Source organism: Melospiza melodia, chromosome 3, assembly GCF_035770615.1.
Source record: "Melospiza melodia melodia isolate bMelMel2 chromosome 3, bMelMel2.pri, whole genome shotgun sequence".
Lineage (NCBI taxonomy): Eukaryota > Metazoa > Chordata > Aves > Passeriformes > Passerellidae > Melospiza > Melospiza melodia.
In genome coordinates this window covers 120,557,302-120,577,453 of record NC_086196.1, presented here as the reverse complement: position 1 = coordinate 120,577,453, position 20,152 = coordinate 120,557,302, and the positions used below count along the sequence as shown (strand labels likewise).

General features: G+C 38.4%; 1 protein-coding gene across 3 annotated transcripts in view; it reads left to right on the top strand.

Moving 5' to 3' along the window:
• Positions 1-19,048, top strand: part of KCNQ5 (potassium voltage-gated channel subfamily Q member 5) — a 279,943-nt gene extending 260,895 nt beyond the window's left edge. For all 3 annotated transcript variants that reach the window (XM_063152924.1, XM_063152923.1, XM_063152922.1), the window contains 4 exons: positions 4,149-4,257; positions 12,150-12,281; positions 13,096-13,222; positions 13,570-19,048. In XM_063152924.1, coding sequence (XP_063008994.1) covers positions 4,149-4,257; positions 12,150-12,281; positions 13,096-13,222; positions 13,570-14,508 — 1,307 coding nt within the window. In that variant the 3' untranslated portion in view covers positions 14,509-19,048. The remainder of the gene's footprint in view (positions 1-4,148; positions 4,258-12,149; positions 12,282-13,095; positions 13,223-13,569) is intronic.
• Positions 19,049-20,152: the final 1,104 nt, after the last annotated feature.

Here is a 20,152-nt window from a genome sequence, read left to right as displayed (position 1 = left end):
GCCTGGTTCTTGGTAGTGGGGGGGCACAGAGGTGGTTTCTGTGAGAAGGTGGGCTGTCAGCATCAGCAAAATTATTTATATCACCCACATGAAGAACCCTAACTACCTCTTGTGCAGTCAGAGTAAGATCCAAGTGCTTCTGAAGGCTTCCAAAAATGAGTCAAGAGGTCTATGTTGGGATCACCATACCAGTCACTATGTCAGATGCACTTCCATAGGATTATTCATTGTGCTGGCACACACATTTATTAATGCTGGATTGTTGTTGCTAGCATATTGCTGTTCCCAGAAAACAAAAAGTAAAAAATCTTTTTTATTCTGTTTAACAGGCAGATAATTACTTGAATGTTACTGATACTGAAAGCAAGGAGCTATGAGAGTGATCAGAGCAATGACAGTTTTCTCAATGCCAAAGCATGTTATTAAACAACAGAAAACACTTCTAAGAAAGGACACATACTATTTACAAAAATAATAAATCAAGCCTTATTAATAACTTTTGCACAGAGTCATATGAAATGCAGCTACAAACTTGTAAATTTTTTTGTTGGTGACATATAATGTTTTAGAACTGCCTAATGTTTTTGCCCATTCATTTGTGGTGATCATAAATGACTAGAGTTTGCATGAAAAATGCATAAATACTGTGAAAAAAGGGGAAATATCAAGACAATTTTACTGGCTCGTGCATGCCTCTTCTATTTCTTGGTAATTGCTGCTTTGCTGTGTGATTAAATCAAAGACTGTTTGGGAGGAAAGAGGAAGAAATTAAAAAGCAGCAAAGACTAGACCCAAAGTAAATAATGTCTAAGATTATAAGACAATGGCAGATGCTTCATCAGTTGTCAAATAAACACATTCTTTGTTTAAGATCAAAACGCATACTGAATTCTAAATATGCTGGTACTAGAAAAAGGTCTGGATTGTCAAGTGGACTGAGAGCCCTGCTTAAAGAGACCTGCAGGTAATACACATTTTGTCTAAATGCATATTAAAAGACATTTGGGGCATTGTTTAGGCCGTATTCCTGAGCTGCCCATGGAACAGACTTGAAAGCTGGTTAGCTTGTGGTAGAGGTAGCTGGAGAGAAAGAGAGATGGGGGCTAAGCCTAGGAAAGACTGGCAGCAAAGCCAGGCTCATGCAGAGCAGCTGCTGCCCACAGTTCCTTGTGGAACCCACTTGGAACATTCACAGCCTCCCCCAAGGAGAGCAGAGGACACAGACAAAGGGTACAGGGAAGGATGTGGATGTGAGCAGGGCTAGGCATGAGCTGGCACTGGGGGGTCTAGCTGCCCCAGTAATGCCTAGGAAGGAAGGGCTCTCTCTGGGAACACACAGCAGCTTGGAGAGCATAGCTTAGCCCCATCTGGGAGCTGGCAGAGGTTTGAACAGCTGGAGCTGCTAAAGCAGCCAAACTGACCCCAACTCAGCCCTGACCTCAACGATGAACTCGAGAGGGACAGAAAGCATACAAGTACATCTCACCTCGTAACTATGTGGTACACAACATGAGCTTCCACTGGAAAAATTGGTAAGAATGTGAACTTTGATTTCAGTGGTGTTTTAAGCTGGAATTTTTTTCTCTGAATTGCTACTATGCATTTCCCAAACTTTTTCCCAGGTCTGCTTAGTTTCCTAAAGAAACATTTATGTTTCCCATAGGAATCAAACAAGGCTATAGCTTTTCACAAGCTTTATTGACCTGTGATATTGAGTATCTGCCATAATGAAGGAAATTCATATCAGTGGAATATTAGAAAAAAGAAAGGTGATTTATTAGGAGCAGCATCTCTTATTAAAGCTGGCTTAAATTTATAAGAATTTTCCATCATGTGTCTAAAAATTTTGCAGAGCTTTTTATCCACAAGGGAACAACGTGAAACACTGTAATTGCACCACACAGTTCTCCAAACAGTTTTGCAAAGATATACTTTGATAAGGAAGCCCTTTTATTAATGACACTATACTTGGCAAAGGACCCAGGAAACGTATCCGTGAGACAGCCATACAGAAACATGTTTATTTTAAACTTTCAGGTTGGAGTCTCCTGTTTCACTGAGTTTAGACAGCTATAGCGCTTGTGATCTGAGCAGTATTTTTCCTAATTTATACTGGCATAACTGAATAGATTCAAACATTAGAGAGTCACTGGAAATACCAATAGCATAAAAAGCTCTGGTTTTAATATGGCACTTAAAAATGAGCAGGGAGATTTCCACACTGGAAGAGGTAACTGGAGAGGCTGATCAGATGTGACACCTGGAAAGTTAGTGTTGTGGAATACTTAGCATGTCCTGAGATGGTTGTTTAGGTAGTGTATATACCTATCAAATTAATTATAAAGTTTATTTTAGCTAGTCACATTTCTGGGCAGGGATCCAAATGTTATTGAGGCAGAATGGGTGGAGAGATGTATATTTTATCAATAAGATAAGCCAAGTCAGGAGTGAAGATCACAAAAGAGTACAAGAAAAAAACACTCCTGGCATCATTGCAGTCATGACTTACAGTAATAGCACTTCAAAGTTTTGTATGGAAATTTCACTTTTACTGTTTAAAACTTAATTTTTAATGGTTGCATTTGATTGTTTCATGTGGACTTAAACATTGGCTGTAAGCCATCTTTCATTATTAAGTTGATCTGTCAAAGATTAATTCACCTGTTATTAAAAGCTACAGATATTTGTCATAAATGTGCCAGTTCAGCAAGAGTGATGAAAAAAATATATATGATGCCAAGGGTAATGAACTAGCCAGATTCATTTAAAAAAAAAAACCAACCAAAAAATGTGCATGGCTGAACATTAAATTTGTGAAGAAAACAATGCAGTAATACCAGTTCTGAAGATGCTGTACAAAACTGTTTATGCCAAGATGGCATCCCTATTAGATTTAGAAGGTACCATGACATTTTCAGGCACTTTTGACTGACAAATAATATTTTCCATCTTTAATCTGCAGTCTTCCTGAAGAAGGAATTTGAAAGAATGTCCTGTAATCATTTGTGTCTGACTGTGCTTCAAATCTGCTTATAATTTAAACCCCTGAAATTATTTACTTGAATTGTTTCTGAATGACTAAACCTGTTGTTTTAAATAACAGCATGAATGTAGGCAGCAACCTAGGACTGGGAAGAAATCTCCTCTGTTATTGAGGGTTACTGAATCCCATCATTTTTCTCTGTTTCATGTCACTCATTTTACACTCTGTTCCTCATGAAGCAGACACATGATGAAATACACTGACCTTAAGTGAAATTCTTCTGAGCACTTGGATTTTATGCAGTTGAAGAAAGATGATTTGGGAGGAAAAGCACCTACCCCAAAGAATTTTCCTGTAGTTCACGTGCCTTTGAAATATAGATGATGTATGGGCATCCCTGACCCTGCACTTCTTGCTCCATTTGCATTCCAGCACATTTTAAGCTTGTAAACCACTTAGTCATGCATCAGTACCTGTTTTATGTATTGAGTACAATGGACACTTCTGAGATTTCTGGCTAATTCCCAGATGGCAACTCTGCAAGGTGGTGTTTAGGAAATGTAAAGGATCCACTTTTTTTTACAGTAACTTGGCTTAAGTCCCTATGAAAAAGGAAGCCTGGAATACCTACATGGCTCTGAGGTTTAAGGTGACAATTATTCATTCTTGGTAAAAAAGTATTTTCTTTATTTTCACAAGTAATAACGTGTTGGGTCATTCCACAGTCTGCTTATTAAATGAAATTGATCTTCTCCTTTGCCTTCATTGCCAGGTTGATCCATAGTGGTAAAATATGTAATAATATAACTTCAGCATCTTCTGATTCTGCCATTACATCTGTTAGTTCACTACTTTCCCATAAAATAGAGAATGTGATGAAAAACCATGGGATATCAGGAATAACATGCTGGTTCTCAGCTATTAATTAGTTTTGAAAAATATTAGGGCATTCTTCCTTTCTGATTTTTGCTAATTACTCTGGGACTACTAAGGCATTTTATGACACAAGCATAGACACACACAAGTGCATCATATAGTTCATAAAGTGACGGAGGTCTGTCATACATAGTCCCTTTTTTTCCAGAAGCACTGTGCAGGCTGTTAGAAAACACTAAGGAAGAGATTTTTAAATTTCTCTTATTTAATCTGCTCTTGTTTTTTGCAGCTGACACCAGTCTTGGAACAGATGATGTTTATGATGACAAAGGGTGCCAGTGTGATGTGTCCGTAGAAGATCTCACCCCTGCTCTTAAAACTGTCATCAGAGCTATCAGGTGAGTAGAAAATACTGAATGAATAAACACTTGAACTTCCTTTATTTAGGATACTAATAAACTGTCAATTTATAAAATGATAATTAGTTGAACTAATTACATGGCTATATTTATTACATAATTAATGCTAATATATTATGCTTCCTTTCTATTTTAGTTAAATTAAAACATTTTATCAGTTCTGTTATCAGCTTTTCAATATCTAAAAATGTTACATGATTTGACACAGAAAAGAGAGTAATGGATGCTGTTTTCCATTATATTTTATGCTATCCAAACTACAATTTGATGTACTTTTACTGAGTATGTGTCACCTTGCCTGGAAAAGTTATTTCCTTTAAAAGTGTAGGATATTATTGCATTTCTATATTCCTGAGACTGTCATATGACATTTATTGCAAATTTCTTCTTCTAAGAAGAGAATAATTACATTAATTCAATTGTGAAAATCTTGCCTACTACTATCCACTAAACTAAATATAACCCAAATAATTTAAAACAAATAATCTCCTTTACCAAGAAAATAGTAAACTGCATTGAAACTTATAAAGTTACCTGCATTGAAAGTTTAAACTCACCCTCTTGAGACTGCCAAGCCTATTTATCTTCCAGAGTATTTTGAAGTATAAGTCCTGACAGTCAAAATCCCCACTGTGAGGCATACAGCAACACGCAAGGAGAGCTCAAGCATTCCCAGTCTGCTGGCAGCAAACCTCAGGTTATCGCTGGGGGTCACCCCACTGCCTCTGCATCACATCAGGGTCCAGCACCTTCTTGGGGGCAGGAAGGCAGCCAGACAGACAGGCAGCAGCAAAAAGGAATTTCTGCAAAAATCAATTGAAAGACAATGTTTTCCTGCACAGAAACCCTCGCCTGAGTTTTCTCAGCACCACAGGGAGAAAAAACTTGAGCTTTTTATCACATAATTTCATGCAGTGATAACCTATGGGCTACTTGTATTTCCTTCCCCTTTTCCATTGAGTAAAATGAAGAGAGATAGTGAGTAAGGCTGTTTCTGAAACTTTTCTACTGGCACAGACAGCTTGATAGATCATTTGCAGACATCTTTTCCGACCATTTTTCCAACCTGCCTGGAAATGACCTCACAGGACGATTCAGATACCAGGCCTGTGTCCACAGCCACTGCAACTGGCAAGCCAAATGTCACTGCTGAAAACCATCTCTTGCTCCCAATGTTTCAGCAGGTGACAGAAGTCCTTTTTTCACAGTGGACAGCCACCCACAAGGCAAGCCTATTCCCTCAAATGGAAAATGCTCACATCAGGAACAGTCAGCATAATCCATTGACTTTGGTGTCAAAGATGTTTCTCTGTGATGCTGCATTTTGAACAGACTGGATAACTCTTGGTTCCAGGTGCACCTTGCCACTTGTCCTGGCAAAGGATAATCATTCTTCATACTCTCCAAATTCCTTAAGATTGACTTCACATTTTAATACTTATTTCATGGAGCTCATTTTCTAGGGGACCACTGGATTGTTCAATGCACCATCTGCATTTTTGCTTGGTGCTCTTGGTTATTATCAGCTCAAATGGAAAGTAACCAATTGTGAAGGATATAGTTGGGAAAATTTCTCCACAGTACCATCCACAGAAATGTTCTAATAAGAGGAGCAAAGGTGCAAGATTTGATTATTTCAGACAGGTACTATTTAACTGATGAGAATCGAATTTTTATATTATCTCCAACTTTTACTCTGCATCCCTGGCCTTCTAGAAAAACAACTCATGTCACCACTGAGGCTGAAAGTAAGAATCTCCACTTGCCATCAATTACCCATTAATCTCTCCCATCTCCCTGCAAATTTTAGTGTTTTGCAAGATGACAAGTGACACATGCATCTTGCTTCAGAAACTGACCTTTGTTTGACATCTGTAAGGCAGTAATATGCCATGATCTTGAGACTTGTGTATATGCTATACTTTAATCTCTCAAAATCAAGAGACTGATAATTCAGTTCATCAGGTAGCTGATACACCTCTTTCTGATTATTCAGAGTATCTGTTACCAGACTACACTGGGATCTATGCAAACATCTGAAGAAGGATCTGAGACTCTATATAGTAACTGTAGAATTTCAAGATGATAACATCTGCCTATATGGAAACTTTGTGCCTCATTTTGAAGTTTGTTTTTAGAAACAGCTTTGAATTGCAAAGGCAGTGGGGGAGGGTGAAGGCTGGTTTTCCTTTCATGCTGTTATACAGAGGCAGGCAAAGACAGAAGGCACTTGCATAATTTTATGATGCACTAGGAAAAGACCCCAAATATAAACACAGACAGTTGAATCCATTCTTGATGCATCAATATGAAAAATTGCTATAAGGGAGTCTAATTATTTTTTCCTGCTTAGACCTGGGTATAAATTGTTTTACAAAGACAAAATGGCACTTTTATTTTCAGAGGAAATGAAATTAACAAAATTAATTCATGCCTATGGGTTTACAGAGGTAGGTCCTCTCAGTTTTGGAATCAAAACATTTGGGGTGCAATTTTTTTTCTGTGCAAGGTGCCTAAAATATGCTGCTTACTCTCAGGTTGCACAGCCTTGAAATAGCAAAAGACAAAAACTGGTTTATTTATAATTTTTCATTTTGGTTATTTCAAAGTCTACTGTGTCAGTTTTGACCTTGTTTACTTATATATTTTCCAGGGCTACTTTATTTTTTAAAGCAGCTTTTTAAGTAAACAAACCCCCAAACTTTCATTTTGTTGTAGCCAAAAAAAAGGATGGAGAAAATACTCCTTTCCTGAAAAAGTTCTCAACATTTTGGTTCTTTCCAAAAAAGACAGGACTCTCAACTAGTCCTACTGAAGACCCACCAGGCAAACCCATCTGGTAGCATGTCAAGCTCCCAGTCTGCTCTCAAAGCCTCCTAAACTGAGTCTTTTATCTCATGTGCTGCCCTCTCCATCTCCTCTTGCTCCACAAGCTTTCTGTCAGGAAAGCTCAGTTGAGGGATAGGGAAAGTAAGGGAAAGCTGCTTGATGGAGAGTGTTGGGTGAGCAGGGAACAGATGGGCAGTGTGGTGGAACATGGTGTGCACTGCAGCACGCCTCAGGCCCAGCCAGGACCTGTCCTGCTCATCCATGGCCTCCAGCTGGGATCAGAGCAGTGCACAGAGCAGTCCCTGCTAACAATGCACTGAGCCTGTGTGCCAGCAGGGTCTTCAGCACTACTCAACTATCCCCAGACTTGTTGTGAACAAAAAGCCATTAATATCCTGCAGAGTTCCTGGAGACTAACAAAAAACATTGCCTTTTCCAGCTCTGCTAATTCACAATGATGAATGTGTATAAAAGAGACTAAAAGGAAGATTAGGATACCTTGTTTCCCTACATTGTGATATCTCTGATCATTTTCCACAGCAAGAAGCACTCATTTCAATAATACTTTCCACATGGAAATGATGGAATTACTGTACTATTTATGGAATATAAAATGAGATTTGAGAAGCATGAATAAATATGCAATAGAAAATAACTGCAATGGCAGGAAGATGAAAGTACTGACCTAATAGGTCTTTTCTCTCTTTAACCCTAGTGATTGCAAAGATATGTTTTCATTTGTTGCTAAGAAAAAAAAATAACTCTGGCTAAATGTAATGAAACTTGAGAATTCTAGAGCTGATAAGCTGTATAGTTGAACAGTCATACATATTTAACAGAAAAAGATGGAAAATATAATTTACCATTTATGTTCAGTCTTTACAATGTTCCTGCAATACCTATAAAATGTATTTTTAGTAGTCATTTTGAATTTGTTCAAAGTAGTGTTTCAGAATCCCCTTTTTCTTTTAAATCCAAACATATAGTTTATTTTCTGCCAGATGGTATTCAGAGCCTAGGCAAGGCTCTTATACATGTGTTTGGCTAGGACAGTGCTATACTTGGGGGGAAATCATGCTAGGGGATGAGTCAGGTCGAGACACAAAAGAGAAGACAATTTTGACTCACTTGCCTCACATGTAGTAGAACTCAAATACCTTTGTCTGCTGGCCTCTCTGTGTTGGATCCTGATCTCTTCTGCACATTGCATTTTACCAGGAAGAAGGGATATTTGGCAAGGTAAGGGTAGTGAGACAGAGGCACCAGCACAGCTAAATCTCTATGCACCTTCTTTCATGATGTTGTAGGTGAGCAAACAAGCTTTGGTCACCTCACCTGACTATGGATGAAACAACCTACCTGTCTTTTAATAGTCAAGGCAGTAACCATGTATGATTCCACCTGAATCCCATAGAATGAAGCTCCATTTCTTCCTGAGATTATGACAGGACTGACAAGACACAGCTTTGAAAACGATGGCATGAGTTTGACAGGGCTGCACCAAGGATTAGAGATGCTCTAACTTGGTGCTAACCTCAGGAAAATGCACTAAATGACAAGCAAACCAGTTTTTAATACTGGAACAGGCATCATGAATGCAAATTAAAATGCAGTGAATGCCAAGGAAGATATGCAGCATGCACACACTGTCATTTTAGAGCAAGGCTGGTCCTGCATCCGAGAACAGATAAATGAAATGGGTGCTGCTCTTGGCCACTATGGGTCAATATGACAAAAGTTGGTACTGGACCTGTAACTTTCCACAAATTATCAGGGTACAGAAAGATTAGCATGACCTGTGGTTTAGCTATTAATTCTACACAAAGCACTTTTATGTGTTGGTCTGCTTTAACAGATTATTTTTTTTCTGCTCCTCTCTGCATGTATGACAGAAAGAAGCTACTTTTTATTACTAACTCTTACCAGAACACTGTCATGCTTGTGGCTTGGGTGTGTTTACAGCCGCGTATCGTCTGTCACATTAGATTTCAGTTATAAAATACCACCTTGCTGCGTGGCATAGAGGGATTTAAACAGGCAGAGGAAGTTTTCCAAAGCCGCGGGGCCTGCACGGCCTCGCCCTCAGCCGCGGCGGCGGCGCCTGTGACGGGCCTTGCTCGCCCCCTGCTGGCGCCGCTGGGAAGGGCAGCCCGGGCCCGCCCTGCCCCGCCCGGCCCGGCTCGGCTCGGGGCTGCTGCTCCGAGACACTGCGGGTGCGGCACTCGGTGCTCTTTTCCCCTTTTGTACGGACAGATTACGTGCGACTACCTGTGTTTTTATCCCACAGGAACTCACAGTCTACGTAGTTGTACATCATCTATCAGGGTGGGTGTCCAAACAGAAGGAATCGTGCAGTGGTTTGGGTAGAAGTGGCCGTAACAACCATTCAGTTCCGACCACCCTGCTATGACGCCTCCCACTCGGTCGCTCCAAGGATGCTTGGGTCTTGAGATCAGCTTGCCCCAAACCCCATCCAACGAGGCCTTGAGCACTGTAGGGATGGGGCATCCACAACTTTCCTGCGTGATCTGTTCCAGAGCCTTACCACCCTCACAGTAAATTAATTACATAGTGGTTTCAAGATACGGGATGCCAACTGATTTTATAAAACTGACACTAAATAACTGGAGATTCAACCCAATTTAATAATTGCAAGGCTCCATCACTGCAAAGGATTCAGCTTTTCTTTTCCTTAGTTAACTTGCAGGCTTTTAAAATGAGGTTTTTTTAACAGTGCAATAGTTTTTGTACAGCTTATGTAAAATTTTGTGTGCTTGAACAAAAAGAAGTAAGCAATATGGGTCTGTTCCAAACCCTGCTGAAGTTAATTAAGATGGAATCACACGAGCTAATACCTAAACCAGAAATAGTACAGTTACACCTCACTGTAGTGTAGTACAGACACAGCTGTGATGCTTTCAATTCTGTTTGACTTCTGAACATTATGAACAAACTACCTTGATAAGCAAAAAAAGTATTATAAAGCTGCAAAGTAGTAATGAAGACTTTTGTGCCAACTGATAAAGAAGCTTCCATGGTTCTTAATAATAATTAGTCTTCTGCCTTTTCCCTTGTAAAATCACCCACTTGTGGTAAATTCAGTTGTCTTCAATTATGCCAATAATCGTCTGGCTCTGCTTTTCTAATAGAGTTTCATATTTTTACTTTATTAAATGCATTAAGTAAAACATTGTGACCACCGAAACATAATAATAGTAACAACAAAAGTGTCTTATATGTCAGCTGCATGATTCATTCTTCATAACCTCAATAAAAAACTAGATTCAGAAGATTAGGTTGTCACGGTCCTATAAACCAACATCTTGACATAATTTGACAACTAAACAAAAAAAAAAAAAAAAAAAAAAAAGGCAAAAAAAAATCTGCATCCCAGATTCATAACAGCTTCACAGGCTTCCAGATTACAAAAGATACCAAAAGCTGTTGGTTTCATTGGTTTGTAGAACCAGCTGGTAATGCAAAAGAGAAATCCCATGATCCAAAATATTTGAAAGTGCATGGAGATCAGTCCTGAAGTGTCAAGTTGATGGACTGCTCCTAACAGGCCTTTTCCACTTTTAATTTCCATAATCAGAATCATAGTTCAAGTTCTAGTCCAGTGACAAACAATCTCATTTTTAACTGAAAGTCACCAGAATGGGAAATACCAACAAGCTAAGTACTGTGAGAAAAGGCTGACATTACCTGTAAGAATATTTATGTACAATACAAAAATCACTAGAAGATCACTGTATACTGTCAATACAACTCTACATACCTATTATCATAATATCTGTCCTAACTATATGAAGAATTATTTTTCTAAATTCCACTAAAACATTAATAATCTATTTTTATCAGAGAGTGAGATCCATGTTTTGGGTTTTATTATAATTTGTTGTCTTACAGCTGCTAAATACATATCATAATAAACCCAGAGGGAATATATTATCATGAATATTGGCATTTGGGATAAAATACCAATTTACAGTCTCTGCTTTTTCAATTGCAATAGATAGCAAATATCAACAGTCTGGCCCTAATGGGAATTCATAAGCTCTGCAGCACAGACCATCATGGCTAATACTTCTGATCCCTTGTCTCCTCTCCTAATTCTTATGTAAACCAAGGAAAATTTCATGTTCTACCAGCTGACTGGGAAAATCATCTCACTATCATTTACTTTCCAAATTTGCCATAAAAATTTGCGATTTTATATCAAGCTTTCTATTCTAAGAGCTACTCAGGGGACATCACATGTTCATGTCACATATCACAGAAACTTGTGCAAGACTCACATAAAAACATGTATGCCATTAATCAATTCTGGACATTTACTGTTACCTGAAAGCTTACTATTCTGAAGTAAAGTTCAAGGAAAAAATCGTGAATGCCAATTAAGCAATAATTCCTATATATTCTAGGGAATAAACATGAAAACTTCTCTTCAGCTTGCAAAATCTGATCCTAAGTTAGCCAAATAAGTTGAAAACAAGTATTTTGGCCTGAATGTTAACTAAAAAATAAAAACTGATGAAAACTTAATGGGGTGCCTTTTTTTTATTTCCCACAAAGAGGAGAGCAAGGAACTTAAAATGAACACCAAAACAAGAATACTGTTATTTAAGTTTTGTAATCAATTCATTAAAGAAATCTTTCCTGTAACAAGAACAGAAGTATCTTTTGCACAAATGTAGCTGACATGATATCTCACTCAAGTAAGAGAAACTAATCCCAGGTTTAAGTCAGGCATATCTTTCATATCAAACACCTATAGCATAAAAAAAGTCAAACTGGTATATACTGATACACTAAACCTGCTCTTCAGTCTTTAAAACACTGTTACCTGATCTCTCAAACAATTCAAAGACATAGCTACAGTTCATTTGTACTTAAAAAAACAACCATGTGAAAGTTCACCTGCACGAGCTGTATTGAAAATACCTTCCATTTAAAAATGAGCTATCAAATTTTGTGAGTGAAATATACCTATGGTTCCACAACTGTTGAAAATTAACCTATAAAATGCTTTTCCCCCACAGAATTATGAAGTTTCATGTTGCAAAGAGAAAGTTTAAGGAAACACTTCGCCCATATGATGTCAAAGATGTCATTGAACAGTATTCAGCAGGTCATCTAGACATGTTATGCAGGATTAAGAGTCTTCAGTCACGGTAAGGAAAGAATTAGTTACACTCTGCATAAGCATCTCATGTCATTCACTGCATAAAGTATATTGGCAACGTTTAACATTTCTGTGTTACGCAGCTGAGCCAGAAATTGTATTGTGGGCAAAACCAAAAAAACCCACATGTATCCAAATTTATCTCAGAAAACGGAAGTCTGAAGAATAGAAAAGGTAATCCTTTATTTGTAAAGTCCATTTGTAAACAAGGACTTTAGTCAAAAGGCTGAGGAAGACATTGAGAACTGCCTCTTTTCCATCCCAAACTTCCTCTTTTCACATAAAAGAATTTGAGAACTACTGGTAATGTAGTATTTATGTTAGAGATTCCCAGCAACACTAATTAAAAAACCAAACCAAACAACATTACATCATATTTATCATTATCAGAGGAGGTTAGGGATTCCTGCGTCAAACTGACAAGTCTCCCAGGAGTGGATGTTGTTGTTAGGATGGGAGAGCTGAGAGTGGCACTGATATGTTTGTTTCTCCAAGCCATTAAGAGAGGCCACCTCTTCTTTCCCCCTTTCAGCAAGTCTAGTCTTGGCTTTCCCAGATGATGGCTAAGTTCTGGCTCCTGGTTAGTGCCAACAAAAAAGAAAAGCAGTCTAATATGTTGAAAAATCATTCCTTTTTTTTTTTTTTTGTCTTTTCATTTCCCTTAATTATTAAAATTGTTTATCTTCTTCTTTGAGTGCTTTCCTGAAGCACTGTGATTTTTATTTTTAACATATAAATATAGCAAACACTTCCACATTTATGCCAGTTCCAGGAATGGCAACAGCTTTTGATTTCTCTTACAGCGTTGACCAAATTCTTGGGAAAGGACAAATCACAGCAGATAAAAGAAGCAGAGAGAAGAATCCTGCAGAGCATGACACAACTGATGATGTCAGTATGTTAGGGCGAGTAGTCAAAGTGGAGAAACAGGTAGAGTGATTGTCTGTGTTACTTCATCTTGCTTTATTGCTCATGCCTTTTCTGTGTTTTATTGCCAGTTTCAAAAGCTGAACAGATTAATTTATTTTTCTAGTATCTGCTTTGTTTGTACATTGAAATAAAAATTATAGGCATCTTATTACCTTAACCTCTTCTCCCTTTTTCTCAGCTTGCTTATGAAAAATATACAGGGCCTCTGACATTCTCTTTCAAGGGTCAATAGCGTACATCAAGCTACTTCCATTTTTCTCTTCAGCAGTTACATTTTCCCTTTGCTTGGGTTCCAGATATTTTTAATTAGTATTTGGCACTAATGTTGACCTTTTCCTCTTATATAGGTACAATCCATTGAATCAAAACTGGACTGTCTATTAGATATTTATCAACAAGTTTTGCGAAAAGGATCTGCATCTGCACTCACCTTGGCTTCATTTCAAATGCCAGCTTTTGAGTGTGAGCAGACTTCTGATTACCAGAGTCCATCAGACAGCAAAGATTTGTCTAATTCTGCACAACTTAGTGGATGTGTATCCAGATCAGCTAGTGCCAATCTGCCTCGTGGCCTACAGCTTATACTGACACCAAATGAATTTAGCACTCAGGCTTACTATGCTTTTAGTCCAGCTATGCATAGTCAAGCAACACAAGTGCCAAATGATGGACCTGCAACAGTAAATAATACATCGAACCAAATAAACCAGACAACTAAGCCAGCAACTCCGACAACATTACAAATACCACCCTTCTCATCGATGAAGCATATCAATAGGCCTGAGCCCATTCATATTATTCCTGTAACCACACAGGAAAATATTTCTAATGTCACCGCTTGCCTTGTTGCATCAAAGGATAATGGACAAGTTGCACAGCCTAGTGCGACAAAGGATCTCACATGGAGAAAAAGTCTTACAGAAGGGGAACCTTTGCTCTCAGTTAAACCTGTAGCGCAAATGGATTTAGGAAAATCTTTATCTGTACAAAACCTTATACAGTCAACAGAGGAACTGAATATACAGATTGCTGGCAGTGACTCCAGTGGTTCCAGAGGTAGCCAAGATGTATACTCTAAATGGAGGGAGTCAAAATTATTTATAACAGATGAAGAGTTGGAGACAGAGGCAGGGACAGAGACTACTGAAGCCATCTCGCGCCCGTTAGTGGAAACAACTCTCTCTGCTGACTCTCTAAGGACTGGAATATCAAGATCATCTCAAAACATCTGCAAGCCAGGGGATGGTACAGAAGCACTCAATCTGCTCCATGTCAAACTTAAATAACTTCTGGCTTTCTTCATTGGCTGAGTCATTCCTCTAGTCATACATATCATAGCATGAACTGTTTTGAAAGCCTTTTTAATAAGATAAAATCACAAAAATCAGGATGAATCTGCAAAGCAGTTGAATGAGCCCATATTTCCTAGTTGCATGAAAAAGCATGTCTAAGCAATGGCTAACATCCAAATTTACACCTACAGTACAGCAGCCTTTCATGTAGTACAGTAGGTTTAAACAATGAGTTGCCTACAAAGCTAATGCTGCAGGATGTATCAAAAAACAAAAAACTGAGCATTTAGACCTTGTGCTGTTTCTATGGGGCAGAAGTAAAAAAATCTTAAGGTTTAAAGCACTTTGCTTCTGAACTGATTAAATATATATATATATATAATGTCCTGATTTAGATGATAGTTTATGTTTACAACAAAAAGATTATCTACAGCTGCTAGCAAGGTACCAAGGAAATGAGTAACATGGGGTTAGAAATGGCTGACAGTCGCAAGATAGACACATTAACTCATCAGTTATCAGTTATTTTTAGCTCTGAAGAACAGTATGTTAATACCTGTCCAGTGCTGTGGCAGAAGTACCTGACACACCACTGTCACATTGTTCTTTATAAGAAGAACTATTTTGTTACAAAAAGTTTATATTTTAAGGATTAGGTCTGGCCTCAGAAGTGGATAACGTGAGTGACTGCACTGAAAATTCAAGGGAATCTCTCCTTCTTCTAGTCTCATTGAGAAGCTGACTTGTGAATCTGAACCATTTTGGCAGCAGTAGGTGAGGGAAGGAAGCAGGTGCTGCCTTTATTGTAGGAGCAATATTTCCTTCTTGTGAAAATTTTGGCAATTTTCCTTGCAATCCCAACCTGATACTGCAACAGCACTTTCATAAGGCTGGACAAGAAGGGAAAATGAGGAACTGAAATACAGAGTAAAACTAAAGAGGACAGAAGGGAAAAAGACAACACAATCAATGGGAAAATAAATAAATAATAATGTTGATTTAGATGAGCAGGAAGGGAAATCATCCCAGAAAATAAAACAAGAAAGGTAAAGAAGGAAAAAGTTACATGTTTGGGTTTTTTCCCACAGATGCTGAGTGTTATAAAAAAAAAAAAAAAAAAAAAAAAAAAAAAAGCCACATAGGCAAGGTCTTGTTGTTTTTTTAAGAAAAGGGGAAGAGGAGAGAGGGAAAATGGTCCCACTCTTAGCTCAACACTATGTCCCAACTACAGTAATTTCTTGTGAACTTTCCAACACAGGACTCACAGACTCCTTCCTGCTAAAACCCAAGTTTTCAAATTCAAAGCCTAATCAGACTGAGCATTCCTGCCTGATACATCCTCTTTTCTTTTCTCACTCTAGCCTACACTTCACTTCTGCTGAGGTGCAGGAGCAGTGTTAGTGCCTGCATGCACATCCCCAGCAAGGCTTTGCCACTGGGAGAACCCTTTGCAGACCCTAAACCCTTTCACTCTTCCCAGCTGAATGAGGTTTCTGTGTGTTGCCTCCCGCCAGATTGTCACCCCACCTGCACCACAGGCTTGTAGACAACCCAGCTTGGGCTCAGCTTCCCTCTAGCAGCAGAAATATCGAATGTACGGGTGTGCCAGTGCCAGCTCACTCAGGGCAGTGTTTTCTCAAGGCCCAGACCCGCTGGGAACTCGCTGTGTACATCAAAAACATCACTCCAGTCTTAACTGTGGCTAAATGCTGTAGATTGTATTGTGAAGGAGCTGATCTGTTTACTATGAAACCATTGTAACTTATGCTTCCATTTGCTTTACAGAAGTATTCCTGGATGTTACATGAGAACTTTATTATTATGTGAAAGTATGTGCAAACTGTAGAGTGTATATATTGTGTCATTATACGGGGTCCATGGATGGTACACTGTGTTCCATGGCTTATGCCGGAGCAAACTTCAGTTGTTAAATCCTGAAAGACACCTTGAAGCACAATTTCCTCACTGCTGATTTGCCATATAGCTCACCACATTCAGCCTTTCCTGTTTTCCTTTATGTGCAATCTGACCATACCGAAGCCTGATTACAACAGCAGTTTTGTGAGGATAAATACATTTTTTCCCACATCTCAGTTCACTTAACTGTTAACTTATTTGAATGTCTGCAGTTTATCCAGACAGATATGTACGTTTAAAGTATTGAAAATTTCAAAATTATAATAGTTTTTTAGGCTACTTTTTCCTTTTTCCTGTTTATGGTGCCTTTCTTGCCTTTCATGTGAAGCCTCCTGCTGACCTAAGAAGCATCAATGTGCTGTCAGGTTCAGTTAAGGAGCAAGCGATTGGGCACATGGCAGCTGTGTGTCCACAGTGAAACTCCCTTCCCCTCCTTGATGAGACCGAAAATCCAAGGCATCATGAATTGGACACAACTCTTCCACCTCCATCTGCAGGAGCAGATGTTGCACCCCATTGCGGCCGGAAGGCGCCGATGGGAGAACTGAGCAATGGCCCTGCCTGTCCCGATTCTGCACAGAAACAGGGCCTTGGGGTTTGCTGATAATTTATCTCACAGAAACTTGGTATTTTTGCCTTAAATGAGATGCTTGAGTCCTTCTAACTTTAAGTTAATTTATTTAATACAATTTTGTGCACAAAAGAATGAGTTCTATAAATTATGTATGAAAATAGTAATGTCTTTACAAAGTACTGATAAACCCAGAAGATCGTATCTTTTCAAATTAAGGTTTAAAATTCTAATTTTTTTTCTTTTATGCTCACCATTATTATTTTTGTAGATGCAAGTCTTATCATATAGGGTTTTTTAACATTATATTGATAGAAAATAGAAAGAGTAGTGAATATATGAGATTTTAAAGAGGAAGAATTGTTTGTTTGGACTTTTATAAGCTTTAATCATATTTCCTCATGAGAAGTTTCTATGCTCTCTCTTTAGAAGACCGTGTCATGACAGTCATTCAGTGGTTTCACAAAAGAAGGGCCTGTCTGGCTTCTCTTGTCCTGAGCTCCTTATTTAAGTCCAGCTCATAAGAACTAATAAGAATTGTTCATGAGTAAGGACAAAGAATTTTATTTTTAATTTTTTTCCTGATTAACAATCCACTTGAGAATCGTTTGAAGAGAGAAGTTGAAATTAAGTAAGAGCTTCAGGACTAAAGCCTTATCTAAATAACTGTTTTCTGGTCAGCATGTTCTTCTACCTGAATGAAGAGAGAGCTGAAAATAATGGTTTCAATGACTATTATTTGTTCAAAAATTTGTATTTGCTCCTGGCTTATATGATCTATACTTTTTATTTAAAAATTAATATGATGTTTTAGCCTAGGGTTCAAGATTGCAAAGATCATACACTTTTATTTACAGTGCCCACAGTTGTTCCATATGTTTTTGAGACACTCCTACTTAGAGTGACTGCTCTCATTGTAGTATGGTGATGAGTAATTCACCTGCTTTTCTGTGATAAGTCAAATCATGCTGAATTGCTGATGTATAGTAGAACATCTGATGTACAGTAGTATTTCTGGATTGGGACCTGCAATCCTTACTCAAGTAAAAATTCTATGGAATTCATTCATTCTATGAAATTCAAGAATTTTTCTTGAATTGGGAACTCAGATTCAAATCCTGATTTTGTTGGGCATCTGTTTGAAGTGAAAATGGTAATATTCCAGTTATTTCCTGAGGAAACTAATACTTAGCTGACTTTACCCTTGTCACATTGACTATATAAAAAAATAACGCACAAAGTACCGATATAAAAAGGGAAGGAGAGAAGCGACATTTTTTAAAAGCACAGAGAAAATCAGAATATGCAGAAAGTAGGAATAAGCAGGAAAAGAAAATATAACAGCAAAGGAATGGAGGGAAAAAGGGTTTAAACACCCGAGGCTAAATTCATCCTTGGATGGCTTCACTGACTTCAATGAATTCACTGCCCAACCGGGTGAAGCTCAGCCTCCATTGGGATAATCACACTCAGTTCCATTGACCTTACAGGAACTGAACAACCTGTACCAGAAAGGAACTTGCCTCTCTGGGCCAACTTTTATCCTGACTTATTTGTCATGCAATCCTTTTGGATTCACTGGGTTTGAATGAAATATGGAAAAGAATTTGTCCCAGGTATTTCTGCTTCACATTTTTTTTCAAGTGTGTTAATTGACTTTATTCAAATGGATTACAACATCACACAATGTGCTGTCACTGTCTAAAAAGATTAATTTGTTTTTGAAATAAGATTTGTCCCCTGCAACGTCAGTGGAAGCATGTAATATTTAATATTTTCCTATCCATTCATCTGGATGCAAATGTGGCCATTCGCTCAGCTGTGGCCACACAGAACAATTCGACATATCCAATGTCATCTGCTATTGGAAGCATTTTTGACTTCTTTGAAAGACAAAAAAAAAGTTTCGTAGCAGGCTTAGAAAGCACGATGGCTGCTTCCACTGACACTGCAACATTAGCCAGTACATTACAATGTTAATTGTAAATTCTTAGCAAAGTTGAATCCATATTGTTGTTAATAAAAATGACTTGAAAAGTACCGTGACTACTGAGTTTTTTCCTTATATAAAAGATTGTATGGTGTGACCACGTATCAGGTAAGAAAAAACAATTAACCTTGTTCATTGGTTTCCTTTTGAAGTTTTGTAATTTTTTAATTAGTGAACGAAAACACTACAAAGGAAGTTTATTAGAATAAAATGTTCAGAAACCAGTCTGACATGTTCAGTTTCTGGTAACTGTTTACAGCAGTTTACTTTCACTTAATGCTGCAGCTCCTCTATGAAAATGAGCTTGGAAGTTATTGCTGCCTTCCCTGTTTGATAAAGGGCAATGGATTCAGTGTTGGCAATCAGGGACCTGTGTGGGGAGCAGGATTTCTCATGGAAGGCTGTCATCTGTCATCTCAGTTTAACTTGAGGCCTAGGTGAAGCCGTTTCTTCTGCATTTGGCTGTGAAAGTTGCTGTAGTAGAATGTTACTGCACCAAACCTAAACCACTCATTTGCAACACGCCTCCTTTCGCCACTGTGCTCTTCCTACAGGTTGGCTGAAGACAAGCTTCACTATTTGAGTGTAAAATACTAAATACATAGAGCCTCTTGTTGTGCTGAAGTCACTGCCTTTGCGGAGTTACCCAGATATCTCAATGTGCAGGTGATCCCCAGCCTCTCTGATGAACATCGCCTTAAGATACTGAAATTTAAAGCCACGATTGCCAGAAAGAGAGAAGCAAGCGTACACATTCTCTTCTTGTGTTAAAGCAGGCAGCCTTGCTTCCTGTGTGCACAGAGCTGTTAGGGAAGGCTCAGAAGACAGCAGAAAGTAGTTTTTCCTGTTGGGTTACCCAGCAGATTGCCACAACTAGGCACAGGTGGTGATATGTATCCATAAAGACACATGCCTAAATGTTCCGTGTTCAGCTCTGTGCAATAAGAATTCAGGACTCTACCTAACAAGGAAATTTAAACACCCATTTAGCATTTTTTTGTGTAATTGAAGGGGTATGTTAGCTCTTTTTTGTTTTCATTTGGTTTTCTCTATTTTTTTTTCACAGTGATGGTAACAAAGCACTGACACAGTTTACCCAGGGAGGTTGTGGCATCTCTGTCCTTGGAGAAAGTCACAGGCCACCTTGGCAACTGGCTCTT